Source organism: Theropithecus gelada, chromosome 7b (genome assembly GCF_003255815.1).
Source record: "Theropithecus gelada isolate Dixy chromosome 7b, Tgel_1.0, whole genome shotgun sequence".
NCBI classification, from domain to species: Eukaryota; Metazoa; Chordata; class Mammalia; order Primates; family Cercopithecidae; genus Theropithecus; species Theropithecus gelada.
In genome coordinates this window covers 107,554,019-107,572,283 of record NC_037675.1, presented here as the reverse complement: position 1 = coordinate 107,572,283, position 18,265 = coordinate 107,554,019, and the positions used below count along the sequence as shown (strand labels likewise).

Here is an 18,265-nt window from a genome sequence, read left to right as displayed (position 1 = left end):
TGGTTTGGTAGTCCAGGAAGAGTTAGGTTTCTCATTCATACGAAGGGGTTTGTGGGATTTGAACCTCCAAACAGCATCAAATGAGTGATTTCTAACTAGATTCACATTGTTTGGTTTAAGAAAAAGGAGGTAATTGAGGAATGAGCCTTAAGTTATCAGCAGTCAGGCATCAAAAAAATAATCTGATGATTAATTCTGTGTAGCAACTATAAAAATAGTGAATAAAAAAGAGATCAATGTCCAATATGGGTGGGCAACCAGCAGGTCTACAAATAATGAGAAGACTGTTCATAAGCATGCGAAAACAATGAAAAGAAGGAGAAAAAGAGAAGAACATGAAAGAGGATGGTGGGAGTTAGACAGAGGTCCTGTTTCAATGTCGTGTGTGCAGACTTTTTACTATCTAAGAGCATCAGCCTATTCTGGATGTCTGAGGTAAGTTGCCTGCTTGGAAACATCAGAAGCACCAGAGGATCTCTGAGGATGCTCAATTCAATATCTTCTATTGGAGTAATCTTAAGATTGTGTGAAATTCTTAACTGAGTTTTGTTTTTGTTTATGTTTAGAGACAGGGTCTCGCTTTGTCACAAAGGTTGGAGTGCAGTGACACAATCATAGCTCACTGTAATCACAAAATTCTCGCTCACACAATTCTCTTGCCTCAGCCTCCTGAGTATCCAGGACTAGAGAGGTGCACCACCATACCCAGCTGATTTAAAAAGTTTATTATCACAGAAATGGACTCTCCCAAAGTTTCCCTGGCTGATCTTGAACTCCTGGTCTCATGTGCTTCTCTTTGTTTTACTTCTTGAAGTGATGAAATTATAGGCATGAGCCACCACATCTGTTCTGAATTGATTTGTAGTTGTGAAATATTAACCCAATAATTAACTCCCTGGGTTTTGTTTGTTTGTTTGTTTTTTGGTTGGTTGGTTTGTTTGTTTGTTTTTTTGCAGTGTTTTTGTTAAAAGCATCTGATAAAGGCCTGGCATGTGGTCCCTTGAAATTTCACACTACAAAACACTCAGCACAGTCAATTTCAAGCAATCTAATATAGATTTGTATTTTTTTTTTGCAATAACCTGTATTTCATATTCTAGATTCTGCCTTAGGTAATTTCAAACCCTGGCTTTGTTACTCTCTAAAACAACTTGCTTATCCCTAAACTTCAGATTTATTGTTTATTTGGAAACTGTAATTATCGGAAGTATTAAAGAAAATTTCCAAAATTCCATCTTCCATTTTTATCTGTTATTGTTGATGCAGTTTCAAAAATAAGAAAAATATATTCATTTTCTATGTACATATCCAAGCATAATAGCAGATTTTTTAAGACCCAGAATAATAAAACATTGAAATATTGTTCAGTTGCTTAGTAAAAAAATTATAGTAAAATTTGTTTGCTAGACTACTACCCAGCATTTACAATAAGTAAATGTCTGATATACACAACTATAAGGTAAAATATCAAATTATTTATGTTAGCTAAAATAAGCCAAACAAATAAGAATATATACTATGTTATTTCATTTTTATAAATTCTGATAAATTCAAATGAATCTGCAACAATATAAAGATTAGTAGTGACCAGGGAAATTATAGAAGAAAGAAAGGGAAAAGGAGGAAGAATACAGAAGAATAAAAGGAAATGTTGAGAATTTTCTTATCCACCTTGATTACGATGCCGGTTACATCACGTTTATCAACTGTACACTTTAAATATGTGGAAGTTTATCTGTAAACTAAAACTTACACAATTTACTGCAAGCAACAAATGGAAACTTAGACATAGAAGAAGCGATAGAAAGATAGAAAAAAAGTATATTACATTTCAGAAATATTTCAGAATTTATCTACCTGAACCCTAGTTCTCACCATATTTATAGGTGAACGCTAGAATGCAGCAAAATCACACTTGTTCTCACTACAGAAAGTAGGAGCCACAAACCACACTAGGCACGTCCACCTCTGTCATTGGTTCAGGGAGTAGTTGTGCCCAGTGATGAGGAGCACAATTCCAGATATCAGGGCTTACTCATCCCAGACATGAGCTCTTAGACACATCCTGAGCATCTGTAGTTGGAGAAACCATTCGCTCCAACAAAACATAATTTACACAAATATGTAAAACTACAAAAGGATGATCCGTTCAAAGCGTTTATCACAGCATAGTTTTATAATGATGCAGCATATTTTCCAAATACCATCCTTGTCAGCAAACTCCTGCAAGGCACAGTCAACTTATCTGGGCCCCGTGCTCTCCTCAGGTGTCCCACCCCAGAGCTTGCTATATAGTAGGAGACATGCAAATACGGTTCTCCCTCTGCTGATGAAAACCAGCCCAGCCCTGCAGCTCTGGGAGAAGAGCCCCTGCCTGGGATTCCCAGGAGTTTCCACCTGGTGATCAGCACTGAACACAGACCACCAACCATGGAGTTTGGGCCTAGTTGGGTTTTCCTTGTTGCTATTTTGAAAGGTAATTCATGGAGAAGTAGAGACACTGAGTGTGAGGGGACATGAGTGAGAGAAACAGTGGTTATGCGTGACACTCATATCTACTGTTTCTCTGTCTCTGTGTTTGCAGGTGTCCAGTGTGAGGTGCAGCTGGTGGAGTCTGGGGGAGGCTTGGTCCAGCCTGGCGGGTCCCTGAGACTCTCCTGTGCAGCCTCTGGATTCACCTTCAGTGACCACTACATGGAGTGGTTCCGCCAGACTCCAGGGAAGGGGCCGGAGTGGGTAGGTTTCATTAGAAATAAAGCTAGAGGTGGGACAGCAGAATACGCCGCGTCTGTGAAAGGCAGATTCACTATCTCAAGAGATGATTCCAAAAACGTCACCTATCTGCAAATGAGCAGCCTGAAAACCGAGGACACGGCCGTGTATTACTGTACCACAGACACAGTGAGGGGAGGTCAGTGTGAGCCCAGACACAAACCCCCTGCAGGGGTGCGCGGGGCCACCAGGGGGCGCTCGGGACCCACTGAGGACGGGACAGGTCCCAGGAGCAGGTGCAGAGGGAGGTTTCCTTTCTCATTAGCTGGAAAAGTCAGGTTTGTGTTTGCCGGACTCTGGAGCATTCTAGGCTGTGATATTTTATTACTTGTGTTTATTATGAATTTATTATAGTTATTATTTAAACTTTAGTAATTTTAAAATTATATATATGTATACACTTTCAAGAAATAAACATTCTTAATTATTTGCACTGATTTTCCAGAGTTTTATTAACATTTGTTGACATCAGCAGCTACATAGCTATAGGGACATGAATTTAAACCCATAGAAAGATATGTAGGCCGGGTGCGATGGCTCACACCTGTAATCCCAGCACCTTGGAAGGCCTGGGTGGGCAGATCACTTGAGGCCAGGAGTTCGAGACCAGCCTGGGCAACATAGTGAAACTCCGTCTCTACTAAAAATACAAAAATTAGTCGGGCATAGTGGTGCGCGTCTGTAATCCCAGGTACTCGGTAGGCTGAAGCAGGAGAATCGCTTGAACCTGGAAGGCAAAGATTGCAGTGAGCTGAGATGGTGCCACTGCACTCCAGCCTGGGCAACAGAGCAAGGTTCCATCTCAAACAAACAAAAAATAAAACAAGTAAGGAAAATGTATAAATACAATACGCACATGTGTGTAAGCATTCATATTAAACATTACAATAAAATGATTCTAAAAATAAGTCATAAAGGATCAAACTTAATGATGACCTAAATATAAATTATTAGAGTATTTCACAATTGATTTTGGTTATTTTTAATTGTTTACATGAATTAATTTATATTTGTTCATTTAACTACTGTTAAATATTGGTCATTTCAAATGAGGTTGTCACAACGAATGATAAGAATTTGAGGTGATGAATGATAATTATTTCAATTATTTCTTAATTATCTTAGTTATTCCATATTGTATTCACAAATCATAACCTTGCTTCTTACCTTGTAAATATAAACAACCACAATTTGTGAATTTACAATTAGTTTTTTTACTTTAATTTTTAAAATTTATCCCAGATCATTAAGTTTTTCTTCACTCCCAGATCTCATTGGGTCGTCTCAGGGGCCCATCCCCACCCCTGTATCCTGAAGGCTTCTGGGAGTGGCTGCGGGACAGGCAGAAGCAGGCGACCCATGTGAGTCCACAGCACCTGTCCTTGGATTAGGCCATCTCCTCAGGATCGCAGGACTCTTCATTATCCTCATCCAGCTGTTGTACCAAACAAGCAACATCACACTTCAATTCATCATGCTTTGCTTTACTTTTCTAAAACATCGTGAAGGTGATAATTTTAACAGTAAATGTATCACAACCAAATAGGATAAGCCCTTTTCCGTGGGACACAGTTTCTTCTCAGGACTTTACATGTACTATCTATTTTCAATTTCTTTGCAGAAGAGATACTAGTTACTCCATATTGGAGATGATTACTCTAAGTCATCTCTTAAAATTAATTTTTCCAAGGACTCAAACAAGTCCACAATATAATTACAAAGTTGAAGTGTAAGACCTGGGCCAACATTGAGAATATATTAACACTTAGATCATGTGCTTGCAAATATTGTTATTTTCCTGTCGGCTGTCCCAGTTATGATTTTACACAAAATATTAGTAATTTAATAAACCAGGTTAAAATATTATATCACTAGTTTAACTAACAAGTAATAATATAAAATGTTATATTATGCATAACTAATAATATAAAATGTATATATAATATATAACTAATAATATAAAATGTATAACTAATAATATAAAATGTTCCACATATTTTTTAGCCATGTTTTACTTATCTGTGACATGTGCATTTATTAATTTTTCATTTCCATATGTCAACTTTATCTTTTTTATTTCTGGGATTTTATTTTAGTAGATATAGGTGAATGCATTTTAATGATTATTGTAATAGTCACATTTACATTTTCTATTTGAATTTTCTTTACATTTTATTAAGATTTTAATTTCAATATAAAATATTTTCATGCAAATGTCTATTTTCTATATTTATGAAATAAAATTAACATATACAAAAATGCAGAGATCTTCAATGTACAGTTTGAAGGTTTCTGACACACGTGCACACACTTATCTCCAGCACCTAAGTTAGGATGAGGAGCAGGTCCATCTCCAAAACAAGTGTCCTCTTCAGTGCTTTCAGTCAGCTCTCACATAAGGATTTTGTTTTCAAATTTAATTTAGATACAGAGGGTTCATGCATGCACTCGTCACATGGGATTATTGAGTGATGATGAGGTTTAGAATACAGACTCCATCACCCCCTCCCACCACTCTCCAGCAGTCCACAGTGTCTATCATTCCCGTATTTATGTCCATGTGTGCTCAATGCTGAGGTCCCACTTAGGAGAATATATGGTATTTGGTTTTCTGTTCCTGCATTAATTTGTTTAGGATTAAGTGTTCCAGCTCCATTCATTTTGCTGCAAAGGACATTATTTCATTATTTTTTCATGGCTGTGCAGTGCTATATATTGCAAATGCACTACGTTTTGTGTATTCAGTCTACCATTGATGTGCATCTGGGTTGATCTATGTCTTCACCACTGTAAATAGCACAGCAATGAACATACACATACATGTGTCTTTTTGGGAGAATTATTTGCTTACTTTATAGTGTATACCCAGTAGTGGGATTGCTGGGTAAAATGAGATCTCTGTTTTAAGTTCTTTGAGAAATCTCCAGTCTGCTTTTCAAAGTGGCAACACTAATTTATATTCCCCTCATCAGTGTATAAGTGTTGTCTTTTTTCCACAGCCCCACCAGCATCCACTGTTTTTTGACTTTTTAGCGATATCCATTCTGAGTGGTGTGTGGCTGCTCACCTATGATCACCTCATCTTTGACAAGACTGATAAAAATAAGCAATGAGGAAAGGGCTCCCTGTTCAATAAATGGTGCTGGGACAACTGGCTAGCCGTATGATGAAGATTGAAGCTGGACGTCTACTTTCAACATATATAAAATTAACTCAAAATTGATGAAAGTTTTAAATGTAAGACCTCAAACCATAAAAATCCTTGAAGACAACCTAGGAAATACTCTTCTCGACACCAGCTTTGACAAAAAAAAATTTGACTAAGTATCCAAAAGCAATTGCAACAAAAAAATAGATGAGTGGGACCTAATTAATGAGTTTCTGCACAGCAAGATAAACAAACAGGCAAACAAAATTATCAGCAGTGTAAGCAGACAACCTACATAACGTGAGAAGATATTCACAAACATTGCGTCCAACAAAGCCGCAATGCCTAGAATCTATAGGGAACTAAACAAATCAAGAAGCAAAAAACGAACAACTCCATTAAAAATGGGCCAACTCATTAAAAATGGTTTGGCTATGTCCCCACCCAAATGTCAACCTTAATTATATCTCCCAGAATTCCCAGGTGTTGTGAGAGGGACCGAGGGGGAGGTACTTGAATCATGGGGGCCGGTATTTCCCATGTAATTCTCTTGATAGTGAATAAGTCTCACAAGATCTGATGGGCTTATCAGGGATTTTCGCTTTTGCTTCTGCCTCATTTTCTCTTGCCACCGCCAGATGAGGAGTGACTTTTGCCTCCCACCATGATTCGGAGGCCTCCCCAGCCATGTGGAACTGTAAGTCCAATTAAACCGCTTTTTGTTCCCAGTTTCGGGTATGTCTCTATCAGCAATTTGAAATTGGACTAATACGTGGGCAAATGACATAGACACTTCTCAAATGAATACATGCAAGTGACCAGCAAATATATTTTTTAAATGTTTAGTATCACTAATTGTTACAGGCCGAAGAGAAAATGGGGATCGTGATCAAATTAGTATACCACTGGAGACTGTATGAATAAACAGAAAACTGTTCTCATGAAAGCAGAATGATGGAAAACTGACAAACTGCGTCTGCCGCCAGAACGATTGCTAAGGCTTGTCACTCCCACCAGCGCAGTGTTCCTTGTGATTATCTATAGGAACATCTGAAGGCTGTTGTACAAAAAAAGCAATTATGTATAACTGTGATAAATCAAGCAGCTGACCAACCGTTATCTCTCTTCCCCGCTCTTTCTACCTAATAAAAAAGAAGGGCTGTGGAAGCTCATGGCTGCCTCTCTTCACTAGAAGAAAGGAGCCCCTGACCCCTTCTTTCAAAACACATCTTTTTGTCTTTGTCTTCATTTCTGCGTTCATCCCACTTTGTTCACCTCATAGTAACTGACAACAACAACTCATCATCAGAGAAATGCAAATAGAAAAATGTTCTGATTTCTGTTGGTATAAGTCCATTTTTCTTGTTTTGAATTTCATATAAATGGAATAAAATAGTGTAGATCATTTTTGTAAGTCACTACTTTTGCTATGTGTGAGATTCATTCATGTAATTGCATCTATCAAGGTTTTGTCATCATATATATACATAGGTATGTACTCATGGACAGATAGATATTTTATCTCTGAATCAGTCTATGACATTAATAAATGACAGTTTATTAAGTAAATAAATCAGTTCATTACGTGAATAAGTAACGATATGTATATCTATTTTCCTGTTGATGGAATTTAAATTTGTTTCCCATATAAATCTCATAAACGAAACTGTTATACATACCTTTGTACAAGTTCTTCTGTTTATATTCTCATGTTTATATTGACAAAATATGTAGAAACATAAGTATGCATTACAACTTTTCAGCTTTATGGAGCTATCTCTGACAAATAAAATTGTATGTATTTAAGGTACACCATTTACTGTATTGATGTACTTGGGGAAATGCACATCGTGATCACAGTAATTGGCATGCCTATCATCTCAGAGAGTGATCATTTTATGCCTTCAATTTACTGTGTGTGTGAAAAAATCACCTGAGATCTACTCTTCTGGCAAAAGATATGTTTATAATACAATATTCATTAGCATAGTCACATTTCTGTATGTTTGATCTCCAGAACTGTTCAAACCCATGTATTAATACATTCTCACACTAACATTAAGCAACTACCTGAGACTGGGAAATTTATGAAGAAAAGTGGTTTAGTTGACTTGCAATTCCACCGGCTTAACAGGAAGCATTACCGTGAGGCATCAGGAAACTTACAGTCATTATGGAAAGTGAAGGGGAAACAAAGACCTTCTTCACATGTTGGCAGGGGAGAGAGAAAGAGCAAGGGGAGATGCACCAAACTTTTTTTTCTGAGACAGAGTCTAGCTCTGTTGCCCAGGCTGGAGGGGTGCAGTGGCACGATCTCAGTTCACTGCAACTTCCACCTCTTGGGTTCAAGCGACTCACCTGCCTCAGCCTCCCGAGTAGCTGGTACTACAGGCATGCACCACCACTCCCAGCTAATTTTTGTATTTTTAGTAGAGACAGGGTTTCACTGTATTGATCAGGCTGGTCTCGAACTCCTGACTTCATGATCTGTCCACCTCGGCCTCCCAAGGTACTGGGATTATAGGCGTGAGCCACTGCGCCCGGGCTCTTTTTTTTCTTTCTTTTTTTTTTTGACAGAGTCTCGCTCTGTCACCCAGGCTGGAGTGTGGTGGCACGATCTCAGCTCACTGCAACCTCCACCTCCTGGGCTCAAGCGATTCACCTGCCTCAGCCTCCCAAGTAGCTGGGACTACAGGTACGCACCACCATGCCCAGGTAATTTTTGTACTTTTAGTAGAGATAGGGTTTCACTGTATTGGCCAGGCTGGTCTCGAACTTCTGACCTCATGGTGTACCTGCCTCAGCCTCCCAAAGCACTGGGATTACAAGCGTGAGCCACCTCATCCAGCCTACACTACACCTCATCCAAACCATGAGATCTTGTGAGAACTCTATCACCAGAACAGCTAAGGGGAAAGTCGCCCCAATGATCCAACCATTCCCAATCAGATCCCTCCTACGACACTTGGGGATCAAAATTTAACATGAGATTTTGGTGGAAATGCAGAGCCAAACCATATAATTCCACCTCTGGTCCATGGCAAATCTCATGTCCTTCTTACATTGCAAAATATAGTTATCCCTTCTCTACAGCCTCCCAGTCTTAATTTATTTCAGCATTATCACAAACATCTACAGTCTAAAGTCTCCTCTGAGACAAGGTAAGTTTCTTTGGCCTATAAACCTGTAAAATCAAACAGAAGTTAGTTACTTCCAAGACACAACGGGGGGTGCATGCACTGGGTAACTGCTCCCATTCCAAATAGGAGAAATTGGCCACAGCAAAGGGGCTACAGGCCACATGCAAGTCCAAAACCCATCAGGGCAGTCATTAAATCATAAAGCTCCAAAGTAATTTCCTTTTACTCCGTGCCTCCCATCCAGGACACACTGATGCAAAGGGTGGGATTGCAAGAACTTGGGAGGCTCCACCCTTGTGGCTGTGCATGGTACAGCCCCCATGGCTGATTTCATAGACTGGCATTAAGTTCCCATGACTTTTTCAGGCACACCATGGAAGCTGTTGGTGGATCTACCATTCTGGAGTCTGGAGGATGGTGGCCCTCTTCTCGCAGACCCACTAGGCAGTGTCCCAGTGGGGACTCTATGTGGGGGATCCAACACCATATTTCCCTTCTACACTGGCCTAGTAGAGGTATTCCATTAGGGCTCAGCCCCTGCATCAGACTTCTGCCTGAATATCCAGGCATTTTCATACATCATCTGAAATCTAAGAGGAGGTTCCCAAACCTCAACTCTTGCCTTATGTGCACCAGTAGGCTCAACTACATGGGAGTAACCAAAGCTTAGGGCTTGCACCCTCTGAAGCAATGACCTGAGCTATACCTTGGCACCTTTTAGCCATGGCTGGCACGAGAAAGACAGGGATGCAAGGTGCCATGCCCCGAAGCTGCACAGAGCAGTGGAGTCCTGGGCCTGGACAGTGAAACCATTTTGTTCTCCTGGGTTAGTGGGCCTGTGATGGGAGGGGTTGCCACAAAGATCTCTGAAATGCTCTGGAAATATTTTTTCCCACTGGGCTCCTCATTACTCATGCAAATTTCTGCAGCCAGTTTGAGTAGAGTGGTACTGGAAAATGGAGGAATAGTGATCCTTATCATAAAGTTGTTAAAAAGAACTTGGCTGGACTGTGTTATAATATTTAGTGAAAGAGAACTTGTGAGTAGTGAGAACTTGTGAGTAGCTGAGAATAATTCTAAATAAAGTGTTGAAGAGATTCCTTGGTTCCTCCTGAGTGCTTATAATAAGAGAGAAAGATAAATTAATATCAGAAAAAAATAAACCAAAAAGGATACAAAAATGGAGGGTTTAGAAAGCGCTCAACCTATCCATATTGTAAACATTAGAAAGTGTACTTTACAAAGAACACTAAGTATGTGGCTCGAATATCACTCAGTAAGAAGCTTATGTTATTATATGAATAGAAACATTTCAGGTTTTAAAGAATGAGGATTAACACAAGACAAATTTGATGAATATGGTTAGATTTTTCAGATTTAACAGGCTAGGATAATAGAGCTACTTGGCTGCAAATGTGCGCCATTCTTCCAGAAAGGAGAAAAATAAACTTTAAATTTATTTAGAGCCATCATGACCACTGCCTTTATTTCATCAGGCCAGAAAGACTGTTTCCAAAACCTTGGGGAAGAAACCACCCAACAGAGGCTTGGATTGGGAGCACCCAGCATGCCCTGTGTGTAGGGCTGCATGAGGCCTTTGAGATAGGCCCTTGGCCTAGCAGTGCCTCAGGAGCGGTGCCTCTGCCTGAAGCCTTGGAGGTGATTCTGCTGCCCCAGTAAGCTGGGAAGGAAAAAGATTGTTCCAGAGAAGATTACACTGGAGACTTAAAGCCTATGGCAATTTGTTTTTCTATGTATTGTATTTGCTGGGACATACCACCCATTTTTCCCTATTTTTCCTTTGGCAATGAAACTGTCTATTCCATGCCCAAGTCACCATTAAAATTTGAAATTACATAACATTTCTGGCTCTCTGAACTGAACATGTATATCAGCCCAAAATTAGTATTGTATAATCCTAATCCCCAATGTGATGGTATTAAAAGTGTGGGCCATTGAGAGATGATTAGGTGAAAAGAATGAAGACATCATAAATGGAATTAGTACTCTAATAAAAATTTATGAGAAAGATTTTCTGTCTTGATGTATTCCATCATGAGATAATACAATAAATATACAACCATCTGCAAACCAGGAAGGAAGCCCGGAGCAGACACCTGATCATCTGTCTTGGGCTTCCCAGTCTTCAGAACTGCTAGTAACACATGTGTGTTGCTTAAGTCACTCATTCTATAATAGTGTGTTATCACAGCCAAAATAAAATACCTGGTTTTAAAGGTTCCAAGTAGATGAGGAATTTGTTTCAAAAATAATTATACCTCAAATCTCACCTATATCTGGTTCAGCTTAAAGTTTAAGATATGGTTTAAATATTGAGTTTAAAGTTGATGCTTGGATAAGTTAAAAACAATGAAACTGTTAGAATGGAATAAATAAATTGTGAATGTCAAATCAGCATGAATTTCTGGGAGAAGTAGATAAAGAATATTATGGACCGAATTGTGTTTCCCCAAATTTATATTATAAATCCTTAACCTCCAGGGAGTTGATATTTCAACATGTCTTTGGAAGGCAATTATTTCTAGTTGAGGTAATGAGGAAGGATACCTCATGATGTGATTCCTACCTTTATTAGAAGAGATATCAGAGAGTTCACTGACCAATGTCCTTTAGTGTTTCATAAAGGTTTTTTTCTAGTTGTTTCTTAGTTTCAGATCTTATGTTAAAGCCTTTAAGCCATATCGATTTGGCTTTTATATATGGTGAGAAATAGTAATTTACTTTCATTCTTCTGCAAAAGCATTTCCAGTATTCTCAGAATCACTTACTGATGAGACTGTCCCTTTCTCAATGTATGTCTGGGAACTTTGTTGAAAATAAATTGGCTTTTAATGTATGAATTAATTTCTGGATTTTCTATTATGTTCCAATCGTCTATGTGGGTTTTTTTGTGTGTATGTCACTACCATACCGCTTTGGTTATTGAATATTTGTACCACAATTTGAGGTTATATAGTATGAAGCCTTCCATTTTGTTGTTTTTGCTCAAAATGGCTTTGTCTATTCTGGGTCTTTTGTGTCTCCCTGTAAATTTTAGAATTGCTTTTTCTATGTTTGTGCAGAGTGCCATTAGTATTTTGATAGAGAATTTATCTAATTTGTAAATAATATTGGGCAATATAGACATTTTAAAACTATTAATTCTTCTGAACCATGAACATGGAATATTTCAGATATATTTTCAATTTGTTTGTGCCCACTTTATTTTTTTATCATCAATCATTTCTGATTTTCTTTAGAAATCTTTCACTTATTTGGTAACACTCATTCCTAGGTATATTTTTTTAGCTACTATAAAAGAAATGCTTTTTTGATTTCTTACTCAGATGTTTTGCTGTTGTCATTTAGCAATGCCACCAATTCTTGTATGTAGATGTTGTATTCTGCAACTTTACAGAATTTTCTTACCAATTATAATAGTTTTTTGAGGAGTGTTTAATTTTTTATTATTATATAATATCATATGGTCTACAGATAGACAATTTTATTTCCTCTATTCCAAATTTCAGGCCATTTCTTTTTTTATCTTGTCTAATTGCTGTGGCTAGAATTACGGTACTATGTAGAAGTGGTGGAAAAGAGCATTTTTGTCTTGTACCACATCTCAGAGGAAAGGCTTTCAATTTTTCCAGTCCTGGTATAATGCAAGCTGTGGGTTTTGCATATCTGGACATTATTATTTTAAGATATGTTTCTTGTATAGAAAGTTTGTTGAGAATTTCTATAAGAAATGGAGGTTGAATTTTTTTGATGACTTTCTAGAACCATTTAATCATAAAGTAATACAATAATAAGCAGGTCAGTACAAGATTCATAAATTAGTGGAAGGTGATGATTTGCACTGCTGCCATAGAGTAGGATCATTATACAACTCATAATGTTGATGGAAAACCATAATGCTGCAATAATTAAAGGCTGGTGATTCACACTGGGCTCTACTGAGAGATTTGGTTGTCAACTGCAAAAAACAAGACCAAGGGGCACTGAGAAACATGATTCAGTTAGCCAAATTTCACTTCATTTCATCTTAACTTCTAATATTAATTTTTAGTACTAGCACAGTCCTATTTTCTCAGTATATTTACTCACAGGTTATAGTACATATCTTAGATAATTCATGGTTGTTTTACTCTAAAAATTAACTCAAGAAAATTCATTTCCTAGTATGGATGGCAAATGTAAATTCATACACCTTAGCCGAATCTTAATAATTTCCCATACTCCAAAACACTATTACAGCCAAAGGCAAGAAAAAGGCAGTTACAGATGAGCTTTTCTGAGGTCAGTTATGTAAAAACCCAATGACTATTGTCTATAAACTTGAATGTCACTTTCTTCTGAAGGGGTGGCCTGCCCCTCCACACCTGTGGGCGTTTCTCCTTAGGTGGAGTGAGAGACTTAAGAAAAGAAATGAGACACAGAGACAAAGCATAGAGAAAGAAAAAGTGGGCCCAGGGGACCAGTGCTCAGCATACAGAGGACCGGCGCTGGCACCGGTCTCTGAGTTCCCTCAGTATTTATTGATAATTATCTTTACTATCTTTTAGAAAAAGAGAAGCGGCAGGACAATAGGTCACAGCAGGGAGAAGGTCAGCAGAAAAACATATGAATAAAGATCTCTGTGACATGAATAAGTTTAAGGAAAAGTGCTGTGCCTTGATGTGCATATGCAAACATCTCCATAAACCTTTTTAGTGCATAAAGAGCAGCATTGCCGCTAGCACATCCCACCTCCGGCCCTAAGGCAGTTTTCTCCTTTCTCAGTAAATAGAACATATAATCAGGTTTTACACTGAGACGTTCCATTGCCCAGGGACAGGCAGGAGACAGATGCCTTTCTCTATCTCAACTGCCAAAAGGCCTTCTTTCCTCTTTTACTAATCCTCCTCAGCACAGACCCTTCATGGGTGTCAGGCTGGGGAACGATCAGGTCTTTCCCTTCCCACGAGGCCGTATTTAAGACTATCACATGGGGAGAAACCTTGGACAATACCTAGCTTTCCTAGGCAGAGGTCCCTGCAGTGTAAGTGTCCCTGGGTACTTGAGATTAAGAGAATGGTGATGACTTTTCACAAGCATACTGCCTTCAGGCACTTGTTTAACAAAGCACACCCTGCACAGCCCCAAATCCGTTAAACCTTGAGTCACCACAGCACATGTCTCTTGCAAGGACAGGGTTGGGGGTAGGGTCACAAATTAACAGCATCTCAAATACAGAACAAAATGGAGTCTCTTATGTCTACTTCTTTCTATATAGACACAGTAACAGTCTGATCTCTCTTTCTTTTCCCCACATTCTTCCCTTCCATGAGCTACATCCAGGCCATTCTCTGAATCTGAGAAGGTTGTGCGTGTGCAATTATTTCATCTCACTGCCCCTTAGTCTTGTTGTCTCCAGTCGACAACCAAATCTCTCAACAATAGAGCCCAGCGTAAATCACCAGACTTCAATTATTGCAGAACTATGGTTTCCCAACAAGGCTATGAGTTATAGAATGATACTACTTTATGGCAGCACTGCAAATGACTATCTTCCACTAATTTATGAATCTCAGAATGGCTAGCATGGAGGTGTGCATGTGTTAGTGCATTGCTCTCAAAATGTTCAGTGTCTGTCCACTATTTTATGTAGTAATGAGGACAATGTGAACTGAAGGGAGTCCCCATGGCCTTATGAGCACGGAGACCACATCCAGTGCAGGTGCAGAGCAAGGCTGCAACAACCAGTCAGCTGCTCCCTCAAGAAGCTTCCAATTCCCTTGTTCAAAGCATCTGCTCAATCATGGATTGAGAAAGGGGAAGTCATGTCTGCAGGCTACTCTCTCTACAGAGCTGACAGGGCACAAGGACAACATTGATTATTCTTGGAACATGCCTATAGGAATGTAGCTGTGTGCAGACACACTGATAAGCACACAATTCTTTACACAGTATATTTTTAAATGTTTTCTTTTTATTTATCCTCTCCAATTAAAAAATCATCCCTTTTTCCCCTAATCAAAGAGGATTTTGATCAGAATGCTTGTGAGGACCCCCCTGCTCTCCCAGATGCCCACCCTCATTTCTCTTGAAGGGAGGAAAACATCAGCTCTCTTGATTTCTACTCTCATCCTCTAGGACTAAAATCAGAAGGATACATGTCCCCTGGGTGAGCATCCAAGAAGACCCTTTCTCTAGGAGCAGGAGCCCCAAGCCTTGACTGAGAACCATGGTCCTGAAATGAGACGATGTCCCCCATGGAGAGCACATGTGGACGCCCACACCAGCGGGCTCACTGCTCCTCACCACAGATGTACTCCCCTACTGAGTCCTGAGACCTGAGTGCACCCCATAGAGTAGTACTCAGATGAGGAGATGCAAATCTCCACCAGCTCCACCCTCCTCTGGGTTGAAAAGCCGAGCACAGGGCCTGGCTCAGTGACTCCTGTGCCCCACCATGGACACGCTTTGCTCCACGCTCCTGCTGCTGACCGTCCCGTCCTGTGAGTGCTGTGGCCAGGGATTCCTTCAGGGGTGAAACATCTGCTCTTTCCTTTATGGGCTTCATCTTTTTATGCTTTCCCCACAGGGGTTTTGTCCCAGGTCACCTTGAAGGAGTCTGGTCCTGCGCTGGTGAAACCCACACAGACCCTCACGCTGACCTGCACCTTCTCTGGGTTCTCACTCACCACTAGTGGTATGGGTGTGAGCTGGATCCGTCAGCCCCCAGGGAAGGCCCTAGAGTGGCTTGCACACATTTATTGGACTGATAGTAAATACTACAGCCCATCGCTGAAGAGCAGGCTCACCATCTCCAAGGACACCTCCAAAAACCAGGTGGTTCTAACAATGACCAACATGGACCCTGTGGACACAGCCACATATTACTGTGCACGGAGACCACAGAGACACAGCCCAGGGCGCCTCCTGTACAAGAACCCAGGCTGCTTCTTATTGGTGCTCCCTCCCCACCTCTACAGAACAGGAAAGAGTGGCTGAGATACCATTTCCTGCCAGGGCCTGGGTTTCCTATCCCCATCTCACTCAGAGCCTTGTCTTCCCCCCTCTTCTTTACTAAGGAATGGCGTGTTGCCTGTTAGTGGTTCATGCAAGTAGAGGCTGTATCCTGTTTGACAAAGATTCAGCATGAAAAGTTCCTGTTACCTGAGCCAGATGCATCACTGATATGTGGCCACCAGTTTCTCAGGCTCATACCACTTTATGGGACCAAATACAAATGCCTATAGCATATGCCATTCTTAAACTGCAGAAATTATGTCAAAGAAGAATGTGGAGATAAGAGAGCAGGAGGAATTGTGAAAATCTAGATAACATCTTTTCTTGTAGAGTGGAAGTTCCTTAGTAAAGTATTTTCATGAAACAATAAGACAGATGGAATGTGCCCTCATCATGGATTGTCTCACACTGGCAGTGCACAAATACATTTCTAAAAATGTCATCGGATACGTGTGATGCATGAGGCTTATTTCCACACAGGGAGCCCATAAATACCCAGATAAGTTAAAAATCCGACACTTGGAAAGAAAAACGCCTCATCTTGACATCACAAACCCATCTTAGTAAGTCTGAGGAGCAATGTGGAAAAGAAATGGAAAATTCAACGGCACATTTCTTATGAAATTTTTAGCTCAATGTTGAACATAAAAACAGAATTGTCCACAGTTTTAGGAAAGCCATCGCATGACAACGAATCACTACATTCAAAAACACCACTGAGTCTACAGAGTTCAAACTGTGAGTAGGTCAGTACCGAGGCCTCAGGAGAATCGAGGCTCTTGGGTACATTGTGCAGAACCTAGAATTCAGCCACACAATCTTTGTGTGATCTTTGACAAAGTTAACAAAAATTAACAAAAACAACAAACTAACAAAAATAATAATACAATTTAAAAGAATATATCCAATGCTGGGGAAATTGGATAGCAACATGCAGAAGAACAAAACTAGACCCCCACCCTCAACACATACATACTCAACACAAAATGAATTAAAGACTTACATGTAAGACCTTAACTATAAATGCACTCAAAGAAAACACCAGGACAACTCTTCTGGTCATTGACCTGGGTAAAGAATTTATGACCAAGCCCCTAAAAGCACACGCAAGGAAAAAAAATAGACAAATGAGCTTAATTAACCTAAAGGATTGTTTTCACAGCAGCAGAGTGAACAGGCAAGTTGCAGAATGACAGAAAATTTTGCACAGCTTATCTGTGACAAGGAACTAATATGAAGAATTTGCAAGCAACTCAACTCTACAACAACAACAGCAAAAAGAACCAAATAACCCCATTGAAATTAGCAAATGACATGAATAGATACTTTCAAAAGAACACATAAAATGGATACTAAATATATAAACAATGCTCAGCATCACTAATCATCAGGGAAATGCAAATTAAAACCACAGTAAGATATCATCGTACACCAGTCACAATGACTATTACTGAAATTTCAAAAATATCAGATGTTGGTGAAGACGGAAAGGAAAAAGAACCCTTAGACACATTGATGAGGAAGTAGATGAGGACAACCTCTATGGAAAATGGTATAGAGATTTCCCAGAAAAAAACAAGAAATGGAACTGCCATTTGCTTTTGTTTTTGTTTTTGAGACGGAGTCTTGCTCTGTCGCCAGGCTAGAGTGCAGTGGTACAATGTTGGTTCACTGCGACCTCCGACTCCCTGGTTCAAGCAATTCTTCTGCCTCAGCCTCCAGAGTAGCTGGGACTAAAAGCATGAACCATTCACGCCCAGTTAATTTTTGTATTTTTAGTAGGGGCAGAGTTTCACCACGTTGGCCAGGATGGCTTTGATCTCTTGACTTCCTGATCCACCCACCTCAGCCTCCCAAAGTGCTGGGATTACAGCCATGAGCAACCTCACCTGGCTAGAACTGCCATTTGATCCAACAATCCCACTATTGGGTAAATACCCAAAGCAAAATAAACCATTATTTCAAAAAGATACCCATACTTCTATGTTTATCACAAAACTATTCTCAGTAGCACATATATCAACCTGAGTGTCCACCAACAGATGATTTTATGAACGAATACAGCATGTGTGCACAATTCAACACTAGTCAGCCACAATAAGGAATGAAATTGTGTCTTTTGCAGCAAGATGCATACAACTGAAGGACAATATAACTAGTGAACTAATTCACAAACAGAAGGTCGCAT

At 39.6% G+C, this 18,265-nt stretch overlaps 1 gene segment (V, D, J or C); it reads left to right on the top strand.

Moving 5' to 3' along the window:
* Nucleotides 1–18,265, top strand: part of LOC112628818 — a 1,133,279-nt gene that overhangs the window by 828,631 nt on the left and 286,383 nt on the right. The window contains 1 exon segment of the C gene segment in view: nucleotides 8,014–8,020. Within this exon segment, the coding sequence occupies nucleotides 8,014–8,020 (7 nt within the window).